We start from the raw sequence: 21,747 nt of genomic DNA, 5'->3' as shown, positions 1-21,747 counted from the left end.
GTTATATTTGTGCTATTAAAGGCCTATATTATCATATCTTCTCTTAGTGATGAGTCCATTTCTTTTCTTCTTCATTGATAGATGGAGAAACAGTAGAGACCCAAAGAAACTGAAAAGAAAAATCACCTATTAATCACAATTTATTTACTCCTTGACATGATCTCTTAGAGTTTTGGACCTCTGAGCTTATTTATCATACAAAACAGCTATCATACAAAACAGCTATCATACAAAACAGCCTCAGGCCTCCTTGTTGTTGTTGTTGTTGTTAGGTGCCATCCAGTGTTCCAACTCATAGCAACCGTATGTACAACAGAATTAAACACTGCCTGATCCTGTACCATCCCCGCAATCATTGCTGTGTTTAAGCCCATTGTTGCAGACACTGTGTCAGTCCATCTCATTGCAGGTCTTCCTGTTTTTCATTGACCCTCTACTTTACCAAGCATGACGTCCTTCTCCAGGGACTAGTCCCTCCTGATAACATGTCCAGAGTACATGAGACAAAGTCTCACCATCCTCACTTTTAATGAGCATTTTAGCAATACTTCTTTCAAGGCAGATTTGTTCATTCTTCTGGCAGTCCATGGTATATTTGATATTCTTCACCAACGTCATAATTCAAAGGCATCAATTCTTCTTCAGTCTTCCTTATTCACAAACTTTCACACGCATATGAGGCAATTGGAAATATGTCTTGGGTCAGGCACACCTTAGTCCTCAAACACCTACTAGGTGTCCAGTGAATACTCATTTCCTCCCCTTCCCTACTTTGTCTCATTCCGCTTAATGTCACTTAAATAGTAAGATTTCAACCACTTCAAGGCTACTGCATTGAATTAAAGATACCTTATTTTATCAGAGTGCTACTGAATGTGAACAATCCTCAGAATTTATAAAAATTACTTCTTTGGGTAGAAGGTTTGAGTTAACATAAAATAGTTAACACTTATCCTTTATTACATGCCAAAAGGAGTTCCCTGTTCAGCTGTTAAATGAAAGGTTGGAAGTATGAGTCCACCCAGAGTGCTTCAGAAAAAATCCTTTGATCTATTTCCAAAAACTCAGCCATTGAAAACCCTATGAAACACAGTTCTACTACGACACACATGAGGTCACCATGAGTCAGAATAGACTTGACAGCAACTGGTTTAGTTTTTTATGTGCTAAAAATATTAAATACACCACCTCACTTAATCTCCCCCAACAAAAGCCTGATGATAAAACTGAGTCTCAAGGAAGTTGAGTAACATACCTAAAGTCACACAGCTAGAAAGTGCTAGAGGCAGGATTTTAAACTAGTTTTCTGCTTTCAATCGTTAGGCTAGACTTCTTCACTTACATAATCGCTAAAGTCTTCCAATTCTATGTTGTCAAACTAAATGAATTTGATCAATGGGAATAAAACATCAAAGCAACACGAAATAATATAAAACTGATTTCAGCTCAATTGAGATTTCAATTGTGTGACACAGGTCATAAATTCAGTTTTGATTTAAACTGCAGTGATTTCAAGATGTCTTTTTGTCCCCAGGATCTCAAATAAATCTTTCTCTCAACCTTTTCCAACTGCAGATTCTTTTTATTCTGGTGGACAGTGGTATGAAGGGAAATGGGAAGGTGATATCATTTTTCAAACTTAAGAAGTCTCAACTGCCAGCCTTGGCAATTTACCAGACTGTAGACGATGAGTGGGATACGTTGCCCATAGCAGGGATTTCAGAAGAGCAAGTGCAAAACTTTTGTGATGGATTCCTAAAGGGGAAACGATTGGTAAGTGTGAGACTACACATTAAAGCAAGCCAGCTTTTCTTCCTCTCTTTGTCCCTTTTAGGAGACCCTAGGGGGTGCAAAAGGAGCGTTGGTGGTGCAGTGGCTAAAGTGCCCTGCTAACCCAAAGGTCAGCAGTTCAAACCCACCAACCACTTCATGGAGAAAGATGTGGCAGTAGGCTTCTGTAACGATTACCTCCTAGGAAGTCCAATGCAGGCAGTTCTACTCTGTCCTACAGGGTCACTGTGAGTCAGAATCGACTCAAAGGCCACGGGTTTGGTTTGGTTCGGTTGGGTTGGATTGGTGCAAATGGTAAAGTGCTCAGCCGCCAATCAAAAGGTTGGTGGTTTGAACCCACCCACACACCTCAGAAGGAAGACTTGGCAATCTGCTTCCAAAAGGTCACAGGCTTGAAAACCCTATGATGCACAGTTCTACTCTACACGCATGGGTTCCTCATGAGTCAGAATCAACTTGACAGCAACTGGTTTGGGTTTTTGGTTTGTTTGTTTTTTATGTCTCGTTTATTTCCTGTTGATTAGGAATTCTTTAGGCTCTACTAGATTTGATTAGAAGCAAAGGTATATGAGGAAATGGTGGTCAGAGTAAGGATGCTTATTAGGATCCAGTCAAGGAATAGGACTAGAAAAGCCTTTTTGGAATGGCCTTGCATATTCAAAGGAGATGAACTTTTTTTCCAACCATTCCATTTATGGTATCAATGGGAAACAAGTCAAACTCCATGTAAAAGAGTTAATGAGATAAAACTGAAGATGGCTTTAGGAGTCGCAAACAATTTAGCTTATTAATCTCAGCTCAAAAATAAGAGTGAACCCCAAATCTAACTCTCCATGTCATGATGTTTTTCAGAGAGAAAATCATGAATCAGAAGAAAAGGCTCAAAAGGTGGAACTCTGATTTCTCCATGATACTTCTTCCTACCACCAAATATCTACTTTATGCTGAATAAAAACAGGCAACTCAAACCCTAAAGACACTAAACAGGATCATCAGGCCTTCCAACCACACACATATGCACACACACATACACATATGCACACATACAGACACACACATACACACACCCACTGCTCTGTTTTATTCCTTAAAATCTCATTTGCTCTTTCCTTTTTTTTAATTTTCTTTATCTCTCACTATCTACCCAATTTTCTTTTATGCATTCATACTGTGTAGTTTCATCTGTGATATCACTGGTTGAAGGCTTTCAGATAAATACTGTGATGCCTACAAAGGAGGCACATTTCTAGAGAGATTGTGCTGGTTTGTCATTTAACACTGAGTTTGTACACTGCATGACTTAGACACAACATAGTCTCTGCTGTTTTCGGGTGACTTAAGGGCTGAAGTTTTACCTTACCTCACAAGCACACATCTCCTCTCTGACTCAGGACCAAGAACAAAAGAATGGTTTTAAACAGCATTTGGGAATTATGTGTTTTTGCCAGAAGTTAAATGAGGTTTCCAACACTCTGAACTTAGCAGAAACAGACCATGTGCAAACTCCATGCTTATTTAGCATTCCCAACTCCCTGTGTAAATCAACAACTTGCATAATAAATAAAAGGCAATAATGTTATAGGAAAAGACTGGCATCTCTTTGCAGGCCAAACCTTTAGTAAATACCCAGCTGCCCAACTACACAGTATGTACCTCACCCTTCAATGCCCACTGTTTAGTATCAGGCCATATGCCACTAACATGTTATTGTTTATTCTGTGGGTGGGATTGGAGGTGGATAGAGGCCATCCTGCATGAGATTGGCATAAATGTAGCAAAACAGTTAGGAATCGATTTAGGTAAATGGTTGGGGAATGGGTAGGGGGAGGGGAGCTGTGGTGGGCTGGAGTTGACTAAACCATGGATTATTGCAGGTGAGGTGTGCAATCCAGCCCATAAGGAATAGAGGGAGTGTTTGCCCAAGTGTCTCTGGCCCACAGGCTGTTACTGTCAACACACAGATGCTACATTGTACCCAGGAGGCCCTTGGCTCAGAAGGAAAGTGCCTAAGTGCTGAAGAGCTGAAAAACCACATATGTATATCTAAGCAGTGGTCCAAGTAAAGAACAGAGTGAAAGGCATGGTTGTTCCCTTCTGTGGGGAAAAGTCCACAGCCTCGAAGCTGAGAGTCAGCCGCTGGCAACGACACTGTGAAAGCAGCAGTGTGCAGCACAGCTCTCAGAAACATGAGGCTGAACTTCTGAGGGGTCACCCAGTCCATCCACAGGGCTGCACTAAACCACCAAACAGTCTTTTGCTTGAGGCTGAAAAATATTGCTAGGGCAGGCACATCCCAGGAGCCTTTCTTTGGTCATGTAAGCCAGAGTTCTGGACATTCTAAGTCAGGAAATTCTTCCTGATGTCTAGTCTAGGTCCCCCAGCCACGCAAGCTTATTTCTTCTCATCTACCGTCTATGAACCACCACTATCTGTCAGTTTATCATACTACGGTGGCTTGCGTGTTACTATGATACTGGAAGCTATGCCGCTGGTATTTCAAATACAAGCAGGGTTCCCAGTGGTGGGCCAGTATCAGCAGAGCTTCCAGGCTAAGATAGACTAAGAAGGGCCTGGTGATCTACTTCTGAAAATTAGTCAATGAAAACCCTAGGGATCACCACAGAACACTGTCTGATTACCAACAGTCATGAAGATGGCACAGGACCAAGCAATGTTTCATTCTGTTATATGCTGGGTTGGAGCCAACTTGATGGCAATTGACAACTCTCTGTGGAAATTCTTAACAGCTGCCAGTCACTATCTGGCAAAAGACACTTTCAACTCCTTGTTGGTTACTCTTAAGCCCCCTTATCCAATCTTCTTTTCTCCATACTCACAATCCAACTTCTTTATCAATTATTTCCAAGTTCTTTGATTCATCTTGCTCTTTCTCAACTTTCTCCTTTTCTTGCTTAAAATGTTAGGACCCCCAAGCTATTGTAGGGATTTGGCAAATGCCAAAGAATAAATTCCCATGAGTTATATTTTGTTCGGGGAGCACCTGGGTGGTGCAAACAGTTAAGACATTCAGCTGCAAAACAAAAAGTTGGCAGTTGGAGTCCACCCAGAGATGCTTCAGAAAAAAGGCCTGGTGATCTACTTCTGAAAAATCAGCCACTGAAAACTGTATGGAACATAGTTCTACTCTGATATACATGGGGTCACCATGAGTTGGAATTGACTGGACAGCAACTGGCTTGGTATTTTTTTTTGGGGGGGGGGATATATTTTTTTCAATATTGGATTAATTTTTCAATTATTTTATTTGAAGTGTTTCAATAACTATGGCCAACATTGAACATGTAAGTCTTAATATCTTCACATTATAGTTTGCTGCTTGATGAAATTCAGTAGCAATGTATTACGCATTATCTTTTGTATGCTTGGAGCCCTGGTGGCACAGTGGTTAAGAGGTTGGCGGCTAACCAAAAGGTCGGCTGTTTGAATCCACCAGCTGCTCCTTGGAAACCCTATGGGGTAGTTCTACTCTGTCCTGTAGGATCGCTATGAATCAGAATTGACTCTACAGCAAAGGGTTTGTACAGTTTGTATGCTTATTTAGTTGTTTTATGTGTTTATGGTACTGAATTGAATTATTCCTTCTCAGTTGTGGCTCTCCCAGAACCACCAGCTATTTTTTGCCTATCTTCTTCACAACCAATCTGTTCCTTGTAGTTTTAGGGACTCATCATCAAAGAGTAAACTTCAGAAAGAAGAGATTTCTGCAGATTCTCATGCATTCACTAAAAACCAGACCTAGGATTACAAACTTCGGCAGTTTCTAACTTTTCTCTGTCTTTGGGTAATTTCTTCTGAAGGGTCTATGTTTTTCCCCAGGGCTATATTACTCTTGTACTATCTAGATACATTTCAGCTGTTTTTCATGTGAAATCATTCATTGGCCCTCACTGGCAACACTGCCATATTTTTTCTTTAAGGTGCTAAGTAGTAATGTTGTGCAATAGACCTTCGCAAAAGATACAGGCAGATGTGGAAGACTGTGATAAAAAGAAATAACGAAAACAGGGAAGGACTCAGAGGAATGACAGGAAAGTTAGTGTTTGAATCTCCACTTCTGTGTGTGTGGCTCTGTGACCTGGGAAAAACCACCACTTTCTATCTTTGAACTTCAAGTCAGTGACAATAATACAATTGTTCACAGGATATTTTAAGAACCCAGAGTGGTAATACATATTAACTAAAGGCTGGAGGAGCTCTAGTGGCACAGGGGTTAAGCACTTGGCTGCTAACCAAAAGGTCAGCTGTTAGAACCCACCAGCTACTCTGCAGGAGACAGATGTGGCAGATTGCCTCCGTAAAGATTACGGCCTTGGAAACCCTATGGGGCACTTCTACTATGTCCTATAGGGTCACTATGAGTAGGAATCTACTCAACGGCAATGGGTTTTGGTCATTACCTTTTTTTATATAATACTATATTGTCTTCTCTGGGTAACAGTCATTTCTTCAATTGTTATAATTTATGGAAAAGAAAGGGCTTCCTTCCGGGTCTTTCTTAAGTGAATTTTCATGGGAGGCCCCCAAACTTGATATTGGAGAAATATTTGAGATAACTAACCTCTACCTATTATGGGGTTCCTTTCCCAGCTCACCTAGTTGGATTATGCTATATAGGAAAGCATGCTGTCTTCATCATGACCCTGTTTAATACTCATATACCTTGGGGGTAGAGGGCATAGGGTAGAGCAGGTACAAAGTGGGGTATGATGAGAGAGCAGTTTATTTATTCACTCACTCATTCATTCATTCATTCAAATACTTATTAACCAACTACAAATGTGCTAGGCAAAAATTTCTCTGAAGAGTAGAGTAAACCTGGCCTTAGGTAAGCTGCAGAATAGGGAAGCTGTAGAGACAACAGGCAATATGAAGCCACTGAAGTAGTTCTGGGCCACGGACAGAGAGCAGTACAGCAGGGAAGCCTGTATAATGAGAAGAGGGATGAGTAGGAGGCTGACAGTGGGGTGAGAAGTTCCCAAAGTTGGGGGAGGAAGAGCCACATAAGGAAAAAGTCCACCAGCAAAGGGACGAGGCTCATCACAGACAAACTTAAGTTTACAACTGAGTCTGGAACCAGTCCTATTTCACTTTTCTGAAAGTATCTGGTTTCTAAGCAGAGGAGAATAAAACAGGAAGTGGAATGGATCTGATTCATGGTCCTAACTACAGAACTTTTCCATGGAGAGACCTAGAGAATAGAAAAAGGAGGAAGTTAAACACTGACATATTTTGAGCTTTGGACCTTTGGAGGAAAGTACTCTAGAAATCAAAGAAAAAAAAATTTTAAATCATGTATCTGTAAATTTGAAGGAGATTCATCCTTCTTCAAATCATTTCTAAGATAGGCCAATATGTCACTCTTTTCTTTCCCAAACCAAGGTCTTTGTTTTTGTGAGCTCAATAAACAAATATCTGAGTCATACTAGGAGCGGAGGAATAGAGGTGAGTAAAGGGATAGGAGTTAAACTAAGTCAAGGGCTATGAAAAGTTTTATGGAATCCAAAACTTTAATGTTTCATAGTTCAAACAATTGCACTAAGTTTTAATAAAAACCCAAACCCATTGTGGTCAGTTCAATTCCGACTCATAGCAACCTTATATAGCAGCATTCAATTCCTACATAAGGCCCTCTGATCTTAATATAGGGACATAGTGTAGCCTGGTCCTGAGGACGAAAAGTAGACCAGATTTGACATAATTCCAGCTGTGGTGAAGTAAGAAATTTAAAGTCAACAAATAAGTTATGTCACAGGTCATGTTTTCCAGAAAGAACACTCTGAGACTGGGTTTCTTTGCAGGAAGTTTACTGGGTAGTGTTCTTGGGTTCAAGACAAGTGGGGAAATGAAGATACCAGGACTGGAAAAGGAGAAGTTGGGCTGTGATGCAGTCATAACAAAAGCTCATATTATCCCATGGGAGATTTGGTGCTAAGGTGTCACTGCAGAATGGTCCTGAATTAAGGAATGAGAACCAGCCCTTATACTCTGACATTGATTGTGGGATGTGCTGCACCCAGGAAAGAGGCATGCAATATGAGCCGTCTCTGGGTGGATGAGATCTATCATTTGCCATCACTCTGAATAGCTAGGGGAAGAGTGCTTCTGTTCTAAAGTGTGTGTGTTGAGGGGGTGGGGGGAGAGTTGTTAATCTGCATGGCTCACCACAGCATCTACTACACATGCCTAGCTCTAGGACAGCATCTTCTTTCAGGTTATCATAATCATTGCACCAATGCTATGCAAAAGGGTAAGGAAAGAGTGAATTTATTTTATCCAATAAAATATACAACACCCTCTTTGAGTTGAGGTTGGGGGCGAACATATGACTATGTTGTCTTCACACAAAGGATTAGAGCAGACTTCTGGGGGCAGTACAAGAGTGTTAAGTCTCCAAGTCATGCCCTCACACATTCCTTCATCAACCACTTGTGAAGCACCTGCCATGAGATGAGGATGTACCAGGAAATATATCAGACTACACATAGCACAATGTTGACTCCACCTTTTCCCATCCCCAGCCATCTGGTTCCCTCGTGTAGGACAAATATGAAGTTCACTGAGGATTTGAGGAATGGTCTGAATTCCTAATGTACTTAATGGATATTCAAATATTTTAAGATGATGACGATAATGATTCTTCAATAAAGAGAAAACAAAGAGGTAAGCAGTAATTTGTGAGTGAACAAAAACTGATGGTAAATTTAACTCTAAATTCTGACCATAAAGTTTACTTATACCGTCTACATTTCATGGAGCCTATAATATTTTTTGCTAATTATCTTTTCCTTTTATGTCCAAAGTCAACAATGCCTTAACTTCCTGTCTCCGCTCGCTGCTCCTTATTTCATCTGACTGTTGTTGTTGTTATTAGTTGGTGTTCAATTGATTTCAACTCATGGCAACCCCATGTGGTACCTTCTTGCTAATAATTACCAACCTCGTGATCAATCTTTCACTACTCTTCTACCAACTCATGGCCTCTGTCTCTACTTCATCCTCCATCTCCTCCTTTTCCTAGGATGTGACTCCAGGTCATTACATGGGGCAAAGTTTGAGGCACACTGATTTACAATATCAGGGCTGAGCACAAAGGGGAACAATCAGGGAAGGAAGCACCTGGAGGGAAGTGGATATACATTGACGAGTATGTTGGAAGTTCTGGCTCTGTCCTATAACCTCTGCGCTCTACACCATGATCATCAGAATCGTATTGGTCCCAAATGATATTCCTTTGTAGCCCATCTAAACTTCATTCCACCACACTTTGGCAAACATGCCACAGAATGAAAATGGGAAATAATTACTTATGATCTAACTCCTTAGACCTGCAGACTCTCTTGGATTGACTCATTCTGCTCATTCCGCATGCTCTTTACCCTTAACACCACTAATAATACATCAGGGCTGGAGAAGGGAAGAGGCTAAGTCAGTCAACAAGCAGAAATGTTAGGTGTTCATGGGAGGGCAAGGTGGTTTGTGGGCAGGGTATTTACATGATTGTGAAATACAAGGATGGTAATAGCTACTTATGTGATGTTGATTTGTAAGGTGAGAGCTGAAGGGTCAGAGAATCATTATTCTTTTGAGGACAGCAGGCGTTTGGAAAAAAATGGTAGCCAGTAAGTTTAAGGGTGGTCATAATTATTGAAGCCAGACCAAGTGTTAAAATGGCAATTTACTAATGGCTACGTCTGGAGATCTGTCATCAGCTTATGATTCTCTACTGCTCCTTCTACCTTCTCATTTTCCAATTCGCTAAATGACATAACATTCTGATGCATTCAGTTCATCAGGGCTCTCTCGAGGAGTAAGTCACCATTTTCCAACCTAAGTGATTCCGACCTATGTGATTAAAGCTCATTGCTGTCAAGTAGATTCAGTCTCATAGCAACCCTATAGGACAGAATAAGGTATGTGATTACTACTTAGTATCTTCACATAGTCTTTTCCAAAAAGCTCAAGTTCACAAAGCACAATTTCCACATAGTTCTCAAAATGTCTGGTTTTATGTACAATGTTTTCAAATTCCAAGCCGAGACTGAAATTTGAAGAATAAACTTAAAAGGGCTTTGTTGTTGTTGGATAACTGACGAATGAAGAAGGAAAACTGATAATCATCAAGCAGGATCTTAAAAGGGATCTATCTGGAAGAGGACATATATTAGTTACAGTCCTTAGTAATCAAAAACTGGAGAGAACCCAAACCGCAGCAAAGTCTGTTTTATTTGTGGAGCTCATATTCATTTCTCATGCACCTCTACAAATTCCTGACCGTGTTTCTGCAAGGGACACACCCATTAAATAAACACTCGAGAATTCCTCACAATAAAAGAGTTTATTTTTTTCCCGTAAAGAGATTGACCTCTAAGACCTGAACAAAGTGGCCACAGTTAGATGAAGAGGAGAAAACTTAAGGGAAATATCAGAACTTCAAGCAGCTATTTGCTCTGCCAGAGTTATTTCTTGGCTCAGCATTTATAGGACCGTCATAAGGTTCGGTTTGTCTAATTTCTGATAAGAAATAGGAAAATAATTGGCCATGAGAAGAGTCAGGCATGGAGTGCTGTTCACCACAAAGAGGCCTGCAAAACATCTTCTTAGTCTGTTGTTTTAAAAAAAAAAAAAACAAAAACCCTGTTGCCATCGAGTCGATTCTGACTCATAGCAACCCTATAGGACGGAGTAGAGCTGCCCCATAAGTTTTCCAAGAAGCAGCTGGTGGATTCGAACTGCCAACCTTTTGGTTAGCAGCTGTCATGGATTGAATTGTGTCCCCCAAAAATATCTGTCAACTTGGCTAGGTCATGATTCCCTTGTACAATTCTCTACTATTTTATCTTCTGATGTGATTTCCCTATGTGTTGTAAATCCTATCACTATGATGTAATAAGATGGATTAGTGGCAGCTATATTGATGAGGTCTACAAGATTAGGTAGTATCTTAAGCCAATCTCTTTCAGATATAAAAGAGAAAAGCGAGCAGAGAGACACAGGGACTTCACACCACCAAGAAAGCAGCGCCGGGAGCGCAGTATGTAGTTTGGACCTGAGGTTCCTGCGCTGAGATGCCCCCAAAACAAGGGAAGACTGATGCATCACAAGGACCTTCCTCCAGAGCCGATAGAGAGAGAAAGCCTTCCCCTGGAGCTGATGCCCTGAATTTGGACTTGTAGCCTAGTCAACCATGAGAGAACACATTTCTCTTTGTTAAAGCCATCCACTTGGGGTATGTCTGTTATAGCAGCACTATATGACTAAGATAGCAGTGGTGCTCTTAACCACTGTACCACCAGAGCCCAGTGTTGTTGTTAGGTGCCTTCAAGTCACCCTCCCCACCCCAATGGAAGCCCCCTGCACAAAGGAACAAAATGCTGCCTGGCCCTGCCCCATCCCCATGACCAGCTGGGGACTGGACCGCTGGGATCTTCAAGTTCTCATTGACTGGTTTTTTTGGAAGTAGATTGCCAGGCCTTTCTTCCTAGCCCATCTTGGTCTAGAAGCTCTGCTGAAACCTGTTCAACATCACAGCCTCTACTGACAGATGGTGGCAGCTTTCCTTGAGGTGCATTGGCCAGGAATCAAACACAGGTCGCCTGCATGAAAGGTGAGAATTTTACCACTGAACCATCATCTCTTTAGTCTCACCATGGGGAATTAAATTTTAAAACAATGGGGTCCAGGGAAGACGCACGTGTCACGATTCCAAATGGCATGTTCTCTCCAAAATTAGCACAACATGCTAAAGAAATTAACTAGGAGCATCTTTTGTAAAAATAAACATAGAAGCATATGTACCATTCAGTATTTCATTTACTGTACAGCTTCTCTAATTCATTTTAACAGAGGGGATTAGTGGTAGAGTGCAGCCTGTTATAAGAAAAACTGAAATGAGAGAGGATATTTTAGTTCTAATCCTGATTTCCCACATTAAACTCAGCATGAAATCTTAGGAACATTATTGTATTTCAATTTATCTCCTCACAAGTATATTATAGAAATAAAATGAGATGAGGAATAGAAAACATTTGAAATATAAAAATACACATAGTCTTTGGATTAGACTCAGATGCTCCTATGAACAAGCACGCCGCATGCCACAAACACACCCTACCTCTGTCTAGATGTTTTGGCACTACAAAAAGCAGCCTAAAATAGTAAAAAATAAAAAAGAGAGAGAGGAGAATACCAGCTAATCCCCAAACACAGAGTCCACCAATTTATAAGAGCTGATGCTGTTAATTTATGCTCAAGTGTGTGTAAATTGAATTGCTTCCACATTTATTTTCCCAGCTCATAGCACTAAAACTAAACGTCCTCATTTAGAAGATGTGGTCTCATAATTGGAGTACCTGGGTGGTGCAAATTGTTATCACACTTGGCTGCTAAGCAAAAGCTTGGAAGTTTGGGTTTACCCAGAGGTGCCTCAGAAGAAAGGCCTGGCAATCTACTTCTGAAAAATCAGCCATTAAAAACCCTATGGAGCACAGCTGTACTCTGACACACATGGGGTCACCATGAGTCGGGATCCACTCCATCAGCAACTTGCACTGGTGGTCTCATAATTTAGTGATACATTGTTCTACCTAACTGAGTGAAAGAGAGGACATTTAACTCCTCTGAGTCTCGTTTTTCTCCAAACAAATTAAGGTGGCTGGAAAAATGATCTTAAGCGTTCTTTCCAACTCTAAAATTTTGAGTTTTGAAAATTAAAAAAAAAGGAGAGCAAAACTGATGGGCTGACTCGTTCATGTGCCAGGCACCAGGCCTCAGACTCTGCCTCTCTATTGTCTTCTCATAATGAAAATAACTTTGGTTCAGTTAAGGCCAATGCAGCCTTAGTCTACCACTGGTTTGTAAATCAGTCATTAGGCTCAACTTAAAAGTAGACCGTTCTATTTCTGTCTGACTTTCTACGCCAAAACTCAACCCCCAGTTTGTTTGGTTTTATTAAATTTATTCTGTTGTTGCGGACATTGTGCAAAATGGAAAAAACAAGTCTAGACTGGTTTTAGCCCAGGAAGTTAGGGATTTATTTTTATTAAATATAAACATCCTCTTTTTAGCTTCCTTTTCACTCTCTCCTCACAATCTGCTCCCAGAAGTCCTTGGAACCAGGGCACCAGTATATGATTATTGCCCCAAATCCATGTAGGACACCTGACCTCTTCATGAACAATAAAACCAAGAATACAAGAAGTTATTAAAGGCAGCTTACAGTAATATAAGTTGAACATACAAAAATTAATTACCTGAACCCTGGTAGGATCTTTTGTCTTCCTTTTCTAAAAGCTGGCACTTTAATCTCAGTGAATGAGACACAGTTTTGTCTGAATCTTGCATTCCATGATTTTGGGCACAATCTGCCCTTCTAGATTTAATGAAGCATGATGGCCTTCATCACTTCCCGTCCCAACAGGGTATTCTGCTCTATAACTAAATTCAGAGTGAAGCTTGTTTTCAGCCTTCTTCCTTCCACCTTTTAGGGTTCCCCTTCCCTTTTGGGTCAGCCTGTTCCTTTTCTCCCCAGGGGAGTTTGTGAAGTGCTATTAAAATATAGCGGTTTATGATTACCAAAGCACATTGGTTGCCTGCAAAAGGAAGGTGCATGAATAAATACTTCTGGTTCCTCAACAGACACTTGGAATAACATGCCTGTAAAAGGAAGCCGCATAAATAAACACTTCCCATTCAACAAGCTCTTGGAAGAACATGGTAGAAGGCAATATAACATGGTGATGTGGCACACAGCCTCTGGGGTCAGATGGCCTTATTCTACTACATGCTACATGTGGACTTAAGAAAGTTCTTTAATTTCTTGGTGCCTCGGATTCCACAACGTAAAATGGGAATAATAACAGAACTAACCTCATAGGTTTATTTTTGAAGATTAAATGGACTAACACAATTTAAACACCTAGACTATCACTTGGCACAGAGCAGGCATCAGTTATTACACTTCAAGAATATCCTGAAGTGGTCAGAGTTGACACAGTTCCACAGAATTTGTTTTGTTTTTTTTTTTTTCTTTTTTTGTCCTGGTCTGTGCTGGGGTACTAGCTGTTCATTCCGTTCATTCTACTTGAGTATCCATCCCACCTCCTCTACTTGGCGGCCTCTTATCAACCATCAAAGCTCCACTCAAATGGGTATATCCAAAACTTCCTCAGGCCTCTGGACTCTTCTAGCACATCGTATAGGTTTCAACTAACATAGCAGTGGTCATATCTTATTACCAATATTAACTTGTATAAAACCAAAAGTAACCTGTTTCTGTCAGTTCTACCTCTAAGTGCCCTGTAGGACAGAATAGAACTGCCCCATAGGGTTTCCAAGGAGCAGCTGGTGGATTTGAACTGCCGACCTTTTGGTGAGCAGCCAAATGCTTAACCACTGCACCACCAGGGCTCCAACTTATATATTTGCCTAAAATTTTTTTAAAAACTTACAGCACATACTGGGGACTCAAAACCCTGTTTCAATAGTTTCTTTCCACCATCTAGTCTATGCTGATCTGAAAGCGTGCAGGCATGTAACAGTGACCAATTTGAAAACACAGAAGCTTCCTGGGGCATAGAGAAATTTTTAAGCACAGGGTTGGAGGACCACAAGGAGGACCTTAAGCCTCAGGACTCGATAAGAGCAATTCAAGAGATTTAGCTTTTTAGTTTAAAAAATTAGCTTGGTTACCTTCAAGTAATAAACTGGCTGGAACTTACTGTGTTTTTTTCTCTAGGAAAAGGTGTATTTTCCCTAGGAAAATACCATAAAATTAGCACCCTTCGAATAAATTAATCTCTTAAAATTTAGCTAGTCGCCTAGGAAGCATTTGAGATATTGTAGGTGTAGCTTGTTGTTGTATTGCTAGCTGCCACCAAGTCAGCCCGGCCCACAGAGACCCCATGCACAAAAGAAGATACACTGCCCGGTTCAGCGCCATCCTCACGACTGCCACCACGCCTGAGCCCACCATCACGGCCACTGTATCATACCATCTCATTGAGGGTCTTCCTCTCTTTTGCTGACCCTCCACTTTATCTAACATGATATCCTTCTCCAGGGACTGGTTCCTCCTGGTAACATATTCAGAATATGTGAGACAAAGTCTTGCCATCCTCGCTTCTAAGGAGCGTTCTGGCTGTACTTCTTCCAAGACAGATTTATTCGTTCTTTTGGCAGTCCATGGTATATTCAATATTCCTCGCCAACACCATAACTCAAAGTCATCAGTTCTTCTTTTGTCTTCCTTATTCACTGTCCAGCTTTTGCAAGCATATGAGGAGACTAAAAACACCATGACTTGGGTCAGGCACACCTTAGTCTTTAAAGTGACATCTTTTGCTTTTTAACACTTTCAGGAGGTCTTTTGCAGCAGATTTGCCCAATGCAATGTATCATCTGATTTTTTGACTGCTGCTTTCATGGCTGTTGATTGTGGATCCAAGTAAAATGAAATCCTTGACAATGTCAATCTTTTCTCCATTTATCATGATGTAGCTTATTGGTCCAGTTGTGAGGATTTTTGTTTTCTACATGTTGAGGTGTAATCCATACTGAAGGCTGTGGTCTTTGAACTTCATCAGTAAGTGCTTCAAGTTCTCTTCACTTTCAACAAGCAAGGTTATGTCATCTGCATAATGCAGGTTGTTAGTCTTCCTCCAATCCTGATGCCCCATTCTTCTTCATATAGTCCAACTTCTCAGATTATTTGCTCAGCATACAGACTGAATAAGCGTGGTGAAAGGATACAGCCCTGACGCACAACTTTCCTGACTTTAAACCACACTGTGCAGGTTAAACCAGGCATTTTACTAATGGGAAATTACATCAGGAAGGTGGGATGAAGGGTTAAAGTGTAATATAAGAAACCCTAGATTTTCTTTTATATAAATGAATGTTTATGAACAAAGCTGTCATGGATTGAATTGCATCCCCCCAAAATACCTGTCAGTTGGTTAGGGCTGATTCCCAGTATTGTGTGGCTGGCCTCCGTTTTATGCTTTTAATTTTATGTTAAAGAGGATTAGGGTGGGATTGTAACAGCCTTACTAAGGTCACATCCCTGATCCAATGTAAAGGGAGTTTCCCTGGGGTATGGCCTGCACCACCTTTTATCTTACAAGAAATAAAAGGGAAGAGAAGCAAGCAGAGAGTTGGGGGCCTCGTACCACCAAGAATGCAGTGCCGGGAGCAGAGAACATCCTTTGTACCTGAGGTTCCTGGGCTGAGATGTTCCCAGACCAAGAGAAGACTGATGACAAGGACCTTCCTCCAGAGCTGACAAAGAGAGAAAGCATCCCCTGGAGCCGGCGCCCTGAATTTGGACTTCTAGCCTACTGGACTGTGAGAGAATAAACTTCTCTTTGTTAAAGCCATCCACTTGTGGTATTTCTGTTATAGCAGCACTAAATGGCTAGGACAAAAGGTTAGGGCCAAGAATAACCAAACCCGCTGCCGTCGAGTCAATTCTGACTCATAGCGACCCTATAGGGCAGAGTAGAACTGGCCCATAGAGTTTCCAAGGAGCTCCTGGAGGGTTCTAACTGTTGACCTTTTGGTTAGCAGCTGTAGCACTTAACCACTCTGCAACCAGGGTTTTCAGGCCAAGAATAGTAAAGGTAAAAAAGAAAAACAATGAAAACAAAAAAGAAGAAAGAATCTAGCACTTTTCCCATGTGAAATGAGGAGGCACAAAATGTGGGCCTCCTCCCTCTTCACAGTGAGTTTCTCTCTCTCCCACTCTGAGTTGGCTTCTGTGTAGTCTGGCTTTGGAAATAGTCACAAAAGCCCCACAAGTTGGGGGACATGAACTACTGTCTTAGGCTGTATTCTCTAGAGAAGCAAAACCAATAAGGCATATTAATATCTATTTAGAGAGATTTATATCAAAGAAATGGCTCACGTGGTTGTAAAGGCTGGAACGTCCCAGGTTCATGGGTGAGGCTGGAGGCTTCTCCTGATTCACATAGCCACAGGGGCTGGTAAACCCAAGATCAGCGGGTCAGACAGCAGGGTCCTTTCTCACAGGCTGTGAAGATTGATGAGTCCCAAGATCAGCAGGCAAGACGGTAGGTAAGCTGCTGGCTCGAGTCCAAAGAACTGGAGGTCAGACAAACAGGAGCCAGCTGCAGGACCCAGAGTGAGCAAAAGCCCATGAGCCTTGCCAGAAAGTCTACCTCTACTGGATGTAGGCCACACCCCCACAGAAACTCCCTCTCAACTGATTTGATACTCACAGCAGATTCCATCATGGAGGTGATCACATTATATTAAATCTCGTCATGAAGTGATCACATCATCACACGACTGCCAAACTATATAATAACTGCCAAACCACTGAGAATCATGGCCCAGCCAAGTTGGCACACACAACCTTAACAATCACAACTATGAAACTAACAATTCAGATTAACCAAATCAACAGACATTCCAAAGAAGCCTGGAGTAGTGGTGAGCTCAAATCTGAGTTCTGATTCCAACCCCAGAGTTTACCAATTCTATCTTTGAACAGGTTAACCTTCCTAAGCCTAAAATGGAGATAACACACATACCTGGGAGGGTTTTCATAAAGATTAGAAGTAACATAGAAGAGGTAACCAAGCAAAGAGCACTTCCTGGTTCTTACATCTGAAGAATGCAGTGCAGCCTGCTTGGATCGGCACAGACGGGGCGTGGCTAATTCCTGAGGAGGCTCTAATGCCTACAGATGCAGGAGCTCCTACAATTTTGCTACTCTGACACTTGTGTAATTAACTGAGCTATTTTACACTGTAAGTTTCTTGAGGTCTGTGTCAGATACCTCTATGTATCACAAGCAGAAATCACATATCACAGTGTATGGCACACGGTTAATACACAATGCACATTGCTGAATAAATGATAAGAAAAAAATTCACACACCACCACAGAGAGATTACATGGACATTTGTAGATATCAGGTTGGAGAAAAAAATGTTTCCCATGAGAAATCATAAAGTTAGCCTCATCCTCACACAGATTTGGAGGCTGAATTCATATTACATTTGCAGTCCAGGAGCTACCAAATTCACAAAATGACACAAAATTCTGTCCCTTCGGCACCTGGGAAAGATAAAACAACTCTGGAAAGATAATGTAATAACTTGGTGCTTAGGATTCTCACAAATAATACCCAAATAAGATAAGCTATTTATCCAAAATTACAAAAGATGAGGAAACTATTATCAAGTGTATGAATCAAGAGACATAAAAAAAAACAAGAAAATTAGTGAATACAAAAAAGGATTCTAGCAAACTAGCCAGAATTCAGCAAGGAGATGAAGAAATGAAAGAGATATTAAGACACATGAAGGATAAAATCAGAAGATCCAGCATTAACTAGTAATGGTTGCAGATGGAGGATCTCTTATACGGGAGCTTGAGGGCACTTAAAATCAATGAGGAAAGAATGGATTATTCCCTAAAAAGTGTTGGAACAAGTAGCTATCTATATAGAAAAAGATAAAATTAGTCCCTTCCTCACACCATATGAAAATATTTCCAGGTGGGTTAAAGACATAAATGTGAAAAATGGAACAGCAAAGCATTTAAGGGATTATCTTTGTGACATTTCAAAATTTAAAACTGGAATTTTTATTAGAATTTTATTGAGTTTATAGATTAATTTCAGAAAGATGGATATCTTTATAATATAAAATCATCCTATTCACAAACATGAAAGATATTAACATCCATTAAGATACGTTTCAAAGTTTTCTCCATAGAGATTCGACACATTCTTATTTAAAGACACTTGATAATTTTGTTGGTATTGTGAAATGTATCCTATTTTTATTAGATTTTCTAGGTAGTTATTGTTGGTATAATAGTAGGTAGTTATTGTTGCCAGCTGATCTTGTATGGTCAACTATGCTAAACTCTCTAAATGATTCTAACAGTTTGTTAGTTGGGTGATTATTTTTTAAGGTTCTTTAGATCATATTGTCTCCAAAAACTCTTGGTTAGTTTTCTCTTTCCTGCCTGTCCTTACAGCGTTTATTTCTTTTCTCTTTGTAGAACAGCATTCAGGACTTTTGTCCTGTGGTAAATAACAGTGTTAATTGTGGGTGTCCTTTTCTTATCCCTAGCCTTTAAGAAAATGCATCTTTAACTTTCTCCATTAAGTTGAAGTTTTTCTTTTCCGCAAGCTTTTGACATATAACCTTTGCCATTTTAAGGGATTTCCCTTCTACTCCTAATTTTTTTTTTTTAATATAAAACAAAAAGATGTTGTATATCATCAGATGCTTTTCCTGCATTAATGGAGATAATTATATGATTTTTTTCTTTTGATCTATATATTTTTTTTTATTAATGTGGTAAATAAATTGATACATTTTCTGATGTTAAAAATTATTGCATTCCTGGGATAAACCTACCTCATCAGTATGTATAATTTTTAATATTTTTTTCAGATTCTTTTGGCTACTATTTTATTTAAGATTATAGAATCTACATTCATTATTGAACTAGGTCTATAATTTTGTTTTTTTCCAGTACTTCTTATGTGGTTTAAAAATCAAGACCTCACTAGTCACATAAAATGGACTACCCACCTCTAACTTTTTAAATATTTTGTGGGATAACTTGTATAAAATAAGAACTGTTTCTCAAAAGATTTGTAGGTCTGAACTGTAAAGCCATCTGGACTTGGGGAATTTTGAAGAAGAGATATTTGGCTACCATTTTAGTTTCTTTAATGTTTATCAAACTGTTCAAATTTTCTATTTCTTCTGGTACCCATTTTGGGTTTAATACTTTTGTATTTGCAGAGATATCTCTCTTATTAATCTTTTAAACAATAAGTTTCCATAAATTTTTTTCTATACCTTGTTCCTATTTCACTGATTACTTATTTCTTTCCTTCTTTTCTTGAGTTGTTATGTTGCTCTTTTTCCAACTTCTTGAGTTGAAGGCTTAGCACACTTGTTTTGAAACTCTTTTATTTCCTGATAAATGGATGTAAAGTTATACATTTCCCTCACAACACTAAGTTAACTGGCTCCCACAAATTTTCCTAATTAATATTTATATCTAAAAAAAATTTTTTTTAATTATTCTTTATCTCCTTTTATCCTTTACTTCATCTTATCCTAGGGATTATTTGGTAATATAATATTTTATTTCCAAATACTTTGGAGTTTTTAGCTATCCTTTTGACTTTAATTTCTAATTTTATTTCATTATATCCAGAAAATGTAGCCTGTATGAATGAGCACAAACTTCACTCTTTACATATCTGCAATCCAATATAAATTATATGTGATCTAGTACAAGTGATATATACACAGACATATAAATATGCACACAGAAAACAGCTCTTTATCAGGTAAAGCACAAGGCACACGAGCCCTTGGGGTCCCTTTGGACAAGCAAGTTGATGTCTCTGAGCCTCCATTTCCCTACCAGAATATTGTTTTAAAAATAAAATATATTTTCTATATCTGAGGTCATATTTTAAACTGTATTTTGTATTCAAATCCATATGTGAATTTTCTTACAGATTTGTTCAGTTGTTCACATACTTTTTATTCCTTGCCCTTTTTAAAGATGCCTATTTTTGATATAAGAGTAATAAGAATTGCCATTTTTTTTACTCATGTGTCTTATTACTAGTTTTTTAGTGCACACTGTGAGTGAGAATTCTTTCCTTAAAGCAGCATTTAAGTCCTAGATAATTGACATAATAGGCCATATGCCCTGGCAGATCTAAATGTATCTTAAACAAAACAAACAAACCTTTTGCCTTCATTTTCAACTCATGGCCACTCCATGTGTTACACAGTAGAACTGCTCCATAGGGTTTCCTTAGCTGCGATCTTTACAGAAGCAGATTGCTGGGCCTTTCTTCCGTGGTACCTCTGGATGGGTGTGAACAGCCGATCTTTAGGCTAGTAGCCAAGTGCAAGCCATTTATGCCACCTAAAGCCCAAAAAACCCATTGCCATCAAGTCGATTCCAACTCATAGTGACCCTATAGGACAGAGCAGAACTGCCCCATAGGGTTTCCAAGGAGCAGCTGGAGGATTTGAACAGCCAACCTTTTAGTTAGCAGCTGTGGCTCTTAACCACTGCACCACCAGCTCCCTGTATGCCACCTAAAAAATGCCACCTAGGGACCTAAATTTACCTTGAGAGGGTAAATTTAGAGAAATGTTTTAGTCCCCTTCCTTTTCTTGATCTTTTCTTTCAGGACACTTGAAATGTGTTAGGATTCTCCAACAGCCCTATGCTTCAGTAATTATTTCTAATCTTACACCATATGGAACCCATTCCTACAAGTCAGGCTTGCCAAACCTATCCGTGGCAGCCTATGCTGTTGGTTTCTCTTTGGGCAACAGAAAGACACACTGGCAAGAAGAGGGGTGAGTCAGTGTCTTTAGTTATCTTTGAACCTACATCCCAGGCAGATGAACTGTGCCTGGCCCCAGAAGGGGTGAGTCCAGATACCAAGTACAAAATGAAGATCAAATGTGGGGGCCGAGAAATCCAAGTTAAATTTGCCAGATTAGCTAAGGTTAAAATCGACCTCCAGTTGTTCCAGGAGCATTTTTTACTTTTGCACTATCCATTTGATTTATTTCTGGCATAAAAATTAAGTGTCTAAACACTGCTTTTCTCAAGAGTCCACAGTACAAAGAACAGCCAATATATCTGAGTCCCTACTTGTTCCCAAGAATCTTTGGCTTCAAAACACTTATCCCCAGAAATCTTCCAGCTCTGGTTGCTGACCTTATGAGAAAGCTCATATGTCATTGACAACTGAAGATGAGAAGAAAACACTGAGATCCATTCCAACAAATACAGCACAGCTTCTGGGAAAAGGGAAAATTATATAAAAGTTTTTTTTTTTAGCTTGTCAGCAAATATTCGGTGAGTGTAAAAAATGGCACATATAGAGAGAGGAGAAGCTTTTTATGA

The 21,747-nt window shown here is 39.9% G+C and overlaps 2 protein-coding genes across 5 annotated transcripts in view; one reads left to right on the top strand and one right to left on the bottom strand.

The window, feature by feature from the left end:
• Positions 1-3,379, top strand: part of ERP27 (endoplasmic reticulum protein 27) — a 34,497-nt gene extending 31,118 nt beyond the window's left edge. For 2 of the 4 annotated variants that reach the window (XM_049882548.1, XM_049882546.1), the window contains 2 exons: positions 1,576-1,773; positions 2,644-3,379. In XM_049882548.1, the coding sequence (XP_049738505.1) occupies positions 1,576-1,773; positions 2,644-2,691 (246 nt within the window). In that variant the 3' untranslated portion in view covers positions 2,692-3,379. Of the gene's footprint in view, positions 1-1,575; positions 1,935-2,643 lie in introns of those variants that run through there. The other 2 variants (XM_049882547.1, XM_049882545.1) reach the window with 1 other exon arrangement.
• Positions 1-17,441, bottom strand: part of PDE6H (phosphodiesterase 6H) — a 91,801-nt gene extending 74,360 nt beyond the window's left edge. The window contains exons 1-2 of the mRNA XM_049882550.1: positions 17,361-17,441; positions 16,712-16,934 (exon numbers count right to left, since the gene is read on the bottom strand). The gene's annotated coding sequence lies outside the window, so the exon portion shown is untranslated. The remainder of the gene's footprint in view (positions 1-16,711; positions 16,935-17,360) is intronic.
• Positions 17,442-21,747: the final 4,306 nt, after the last annotated feature.

Source organism: Elephas maximus, chromosome 4, assembly GCF_024166365.1.
Source record: "Elephas maximus indicus isolate mEleMax1 chromosome 4, mEleMax1 primary haplotype, whole genome shotgun sequence".
Taxonomy (NCBI): domain Eukaryota; kingdom Metazoa; phylum Chordata; class Mammalia; order Proboscidea; family Elephantidae; genus Elephas; species Elephas maximus.
The sequence above is the reverse complement of the archived record's forward strand: the minus strand, read 5'-3'. Positions and strand labels throughout refer to the sequence as shown.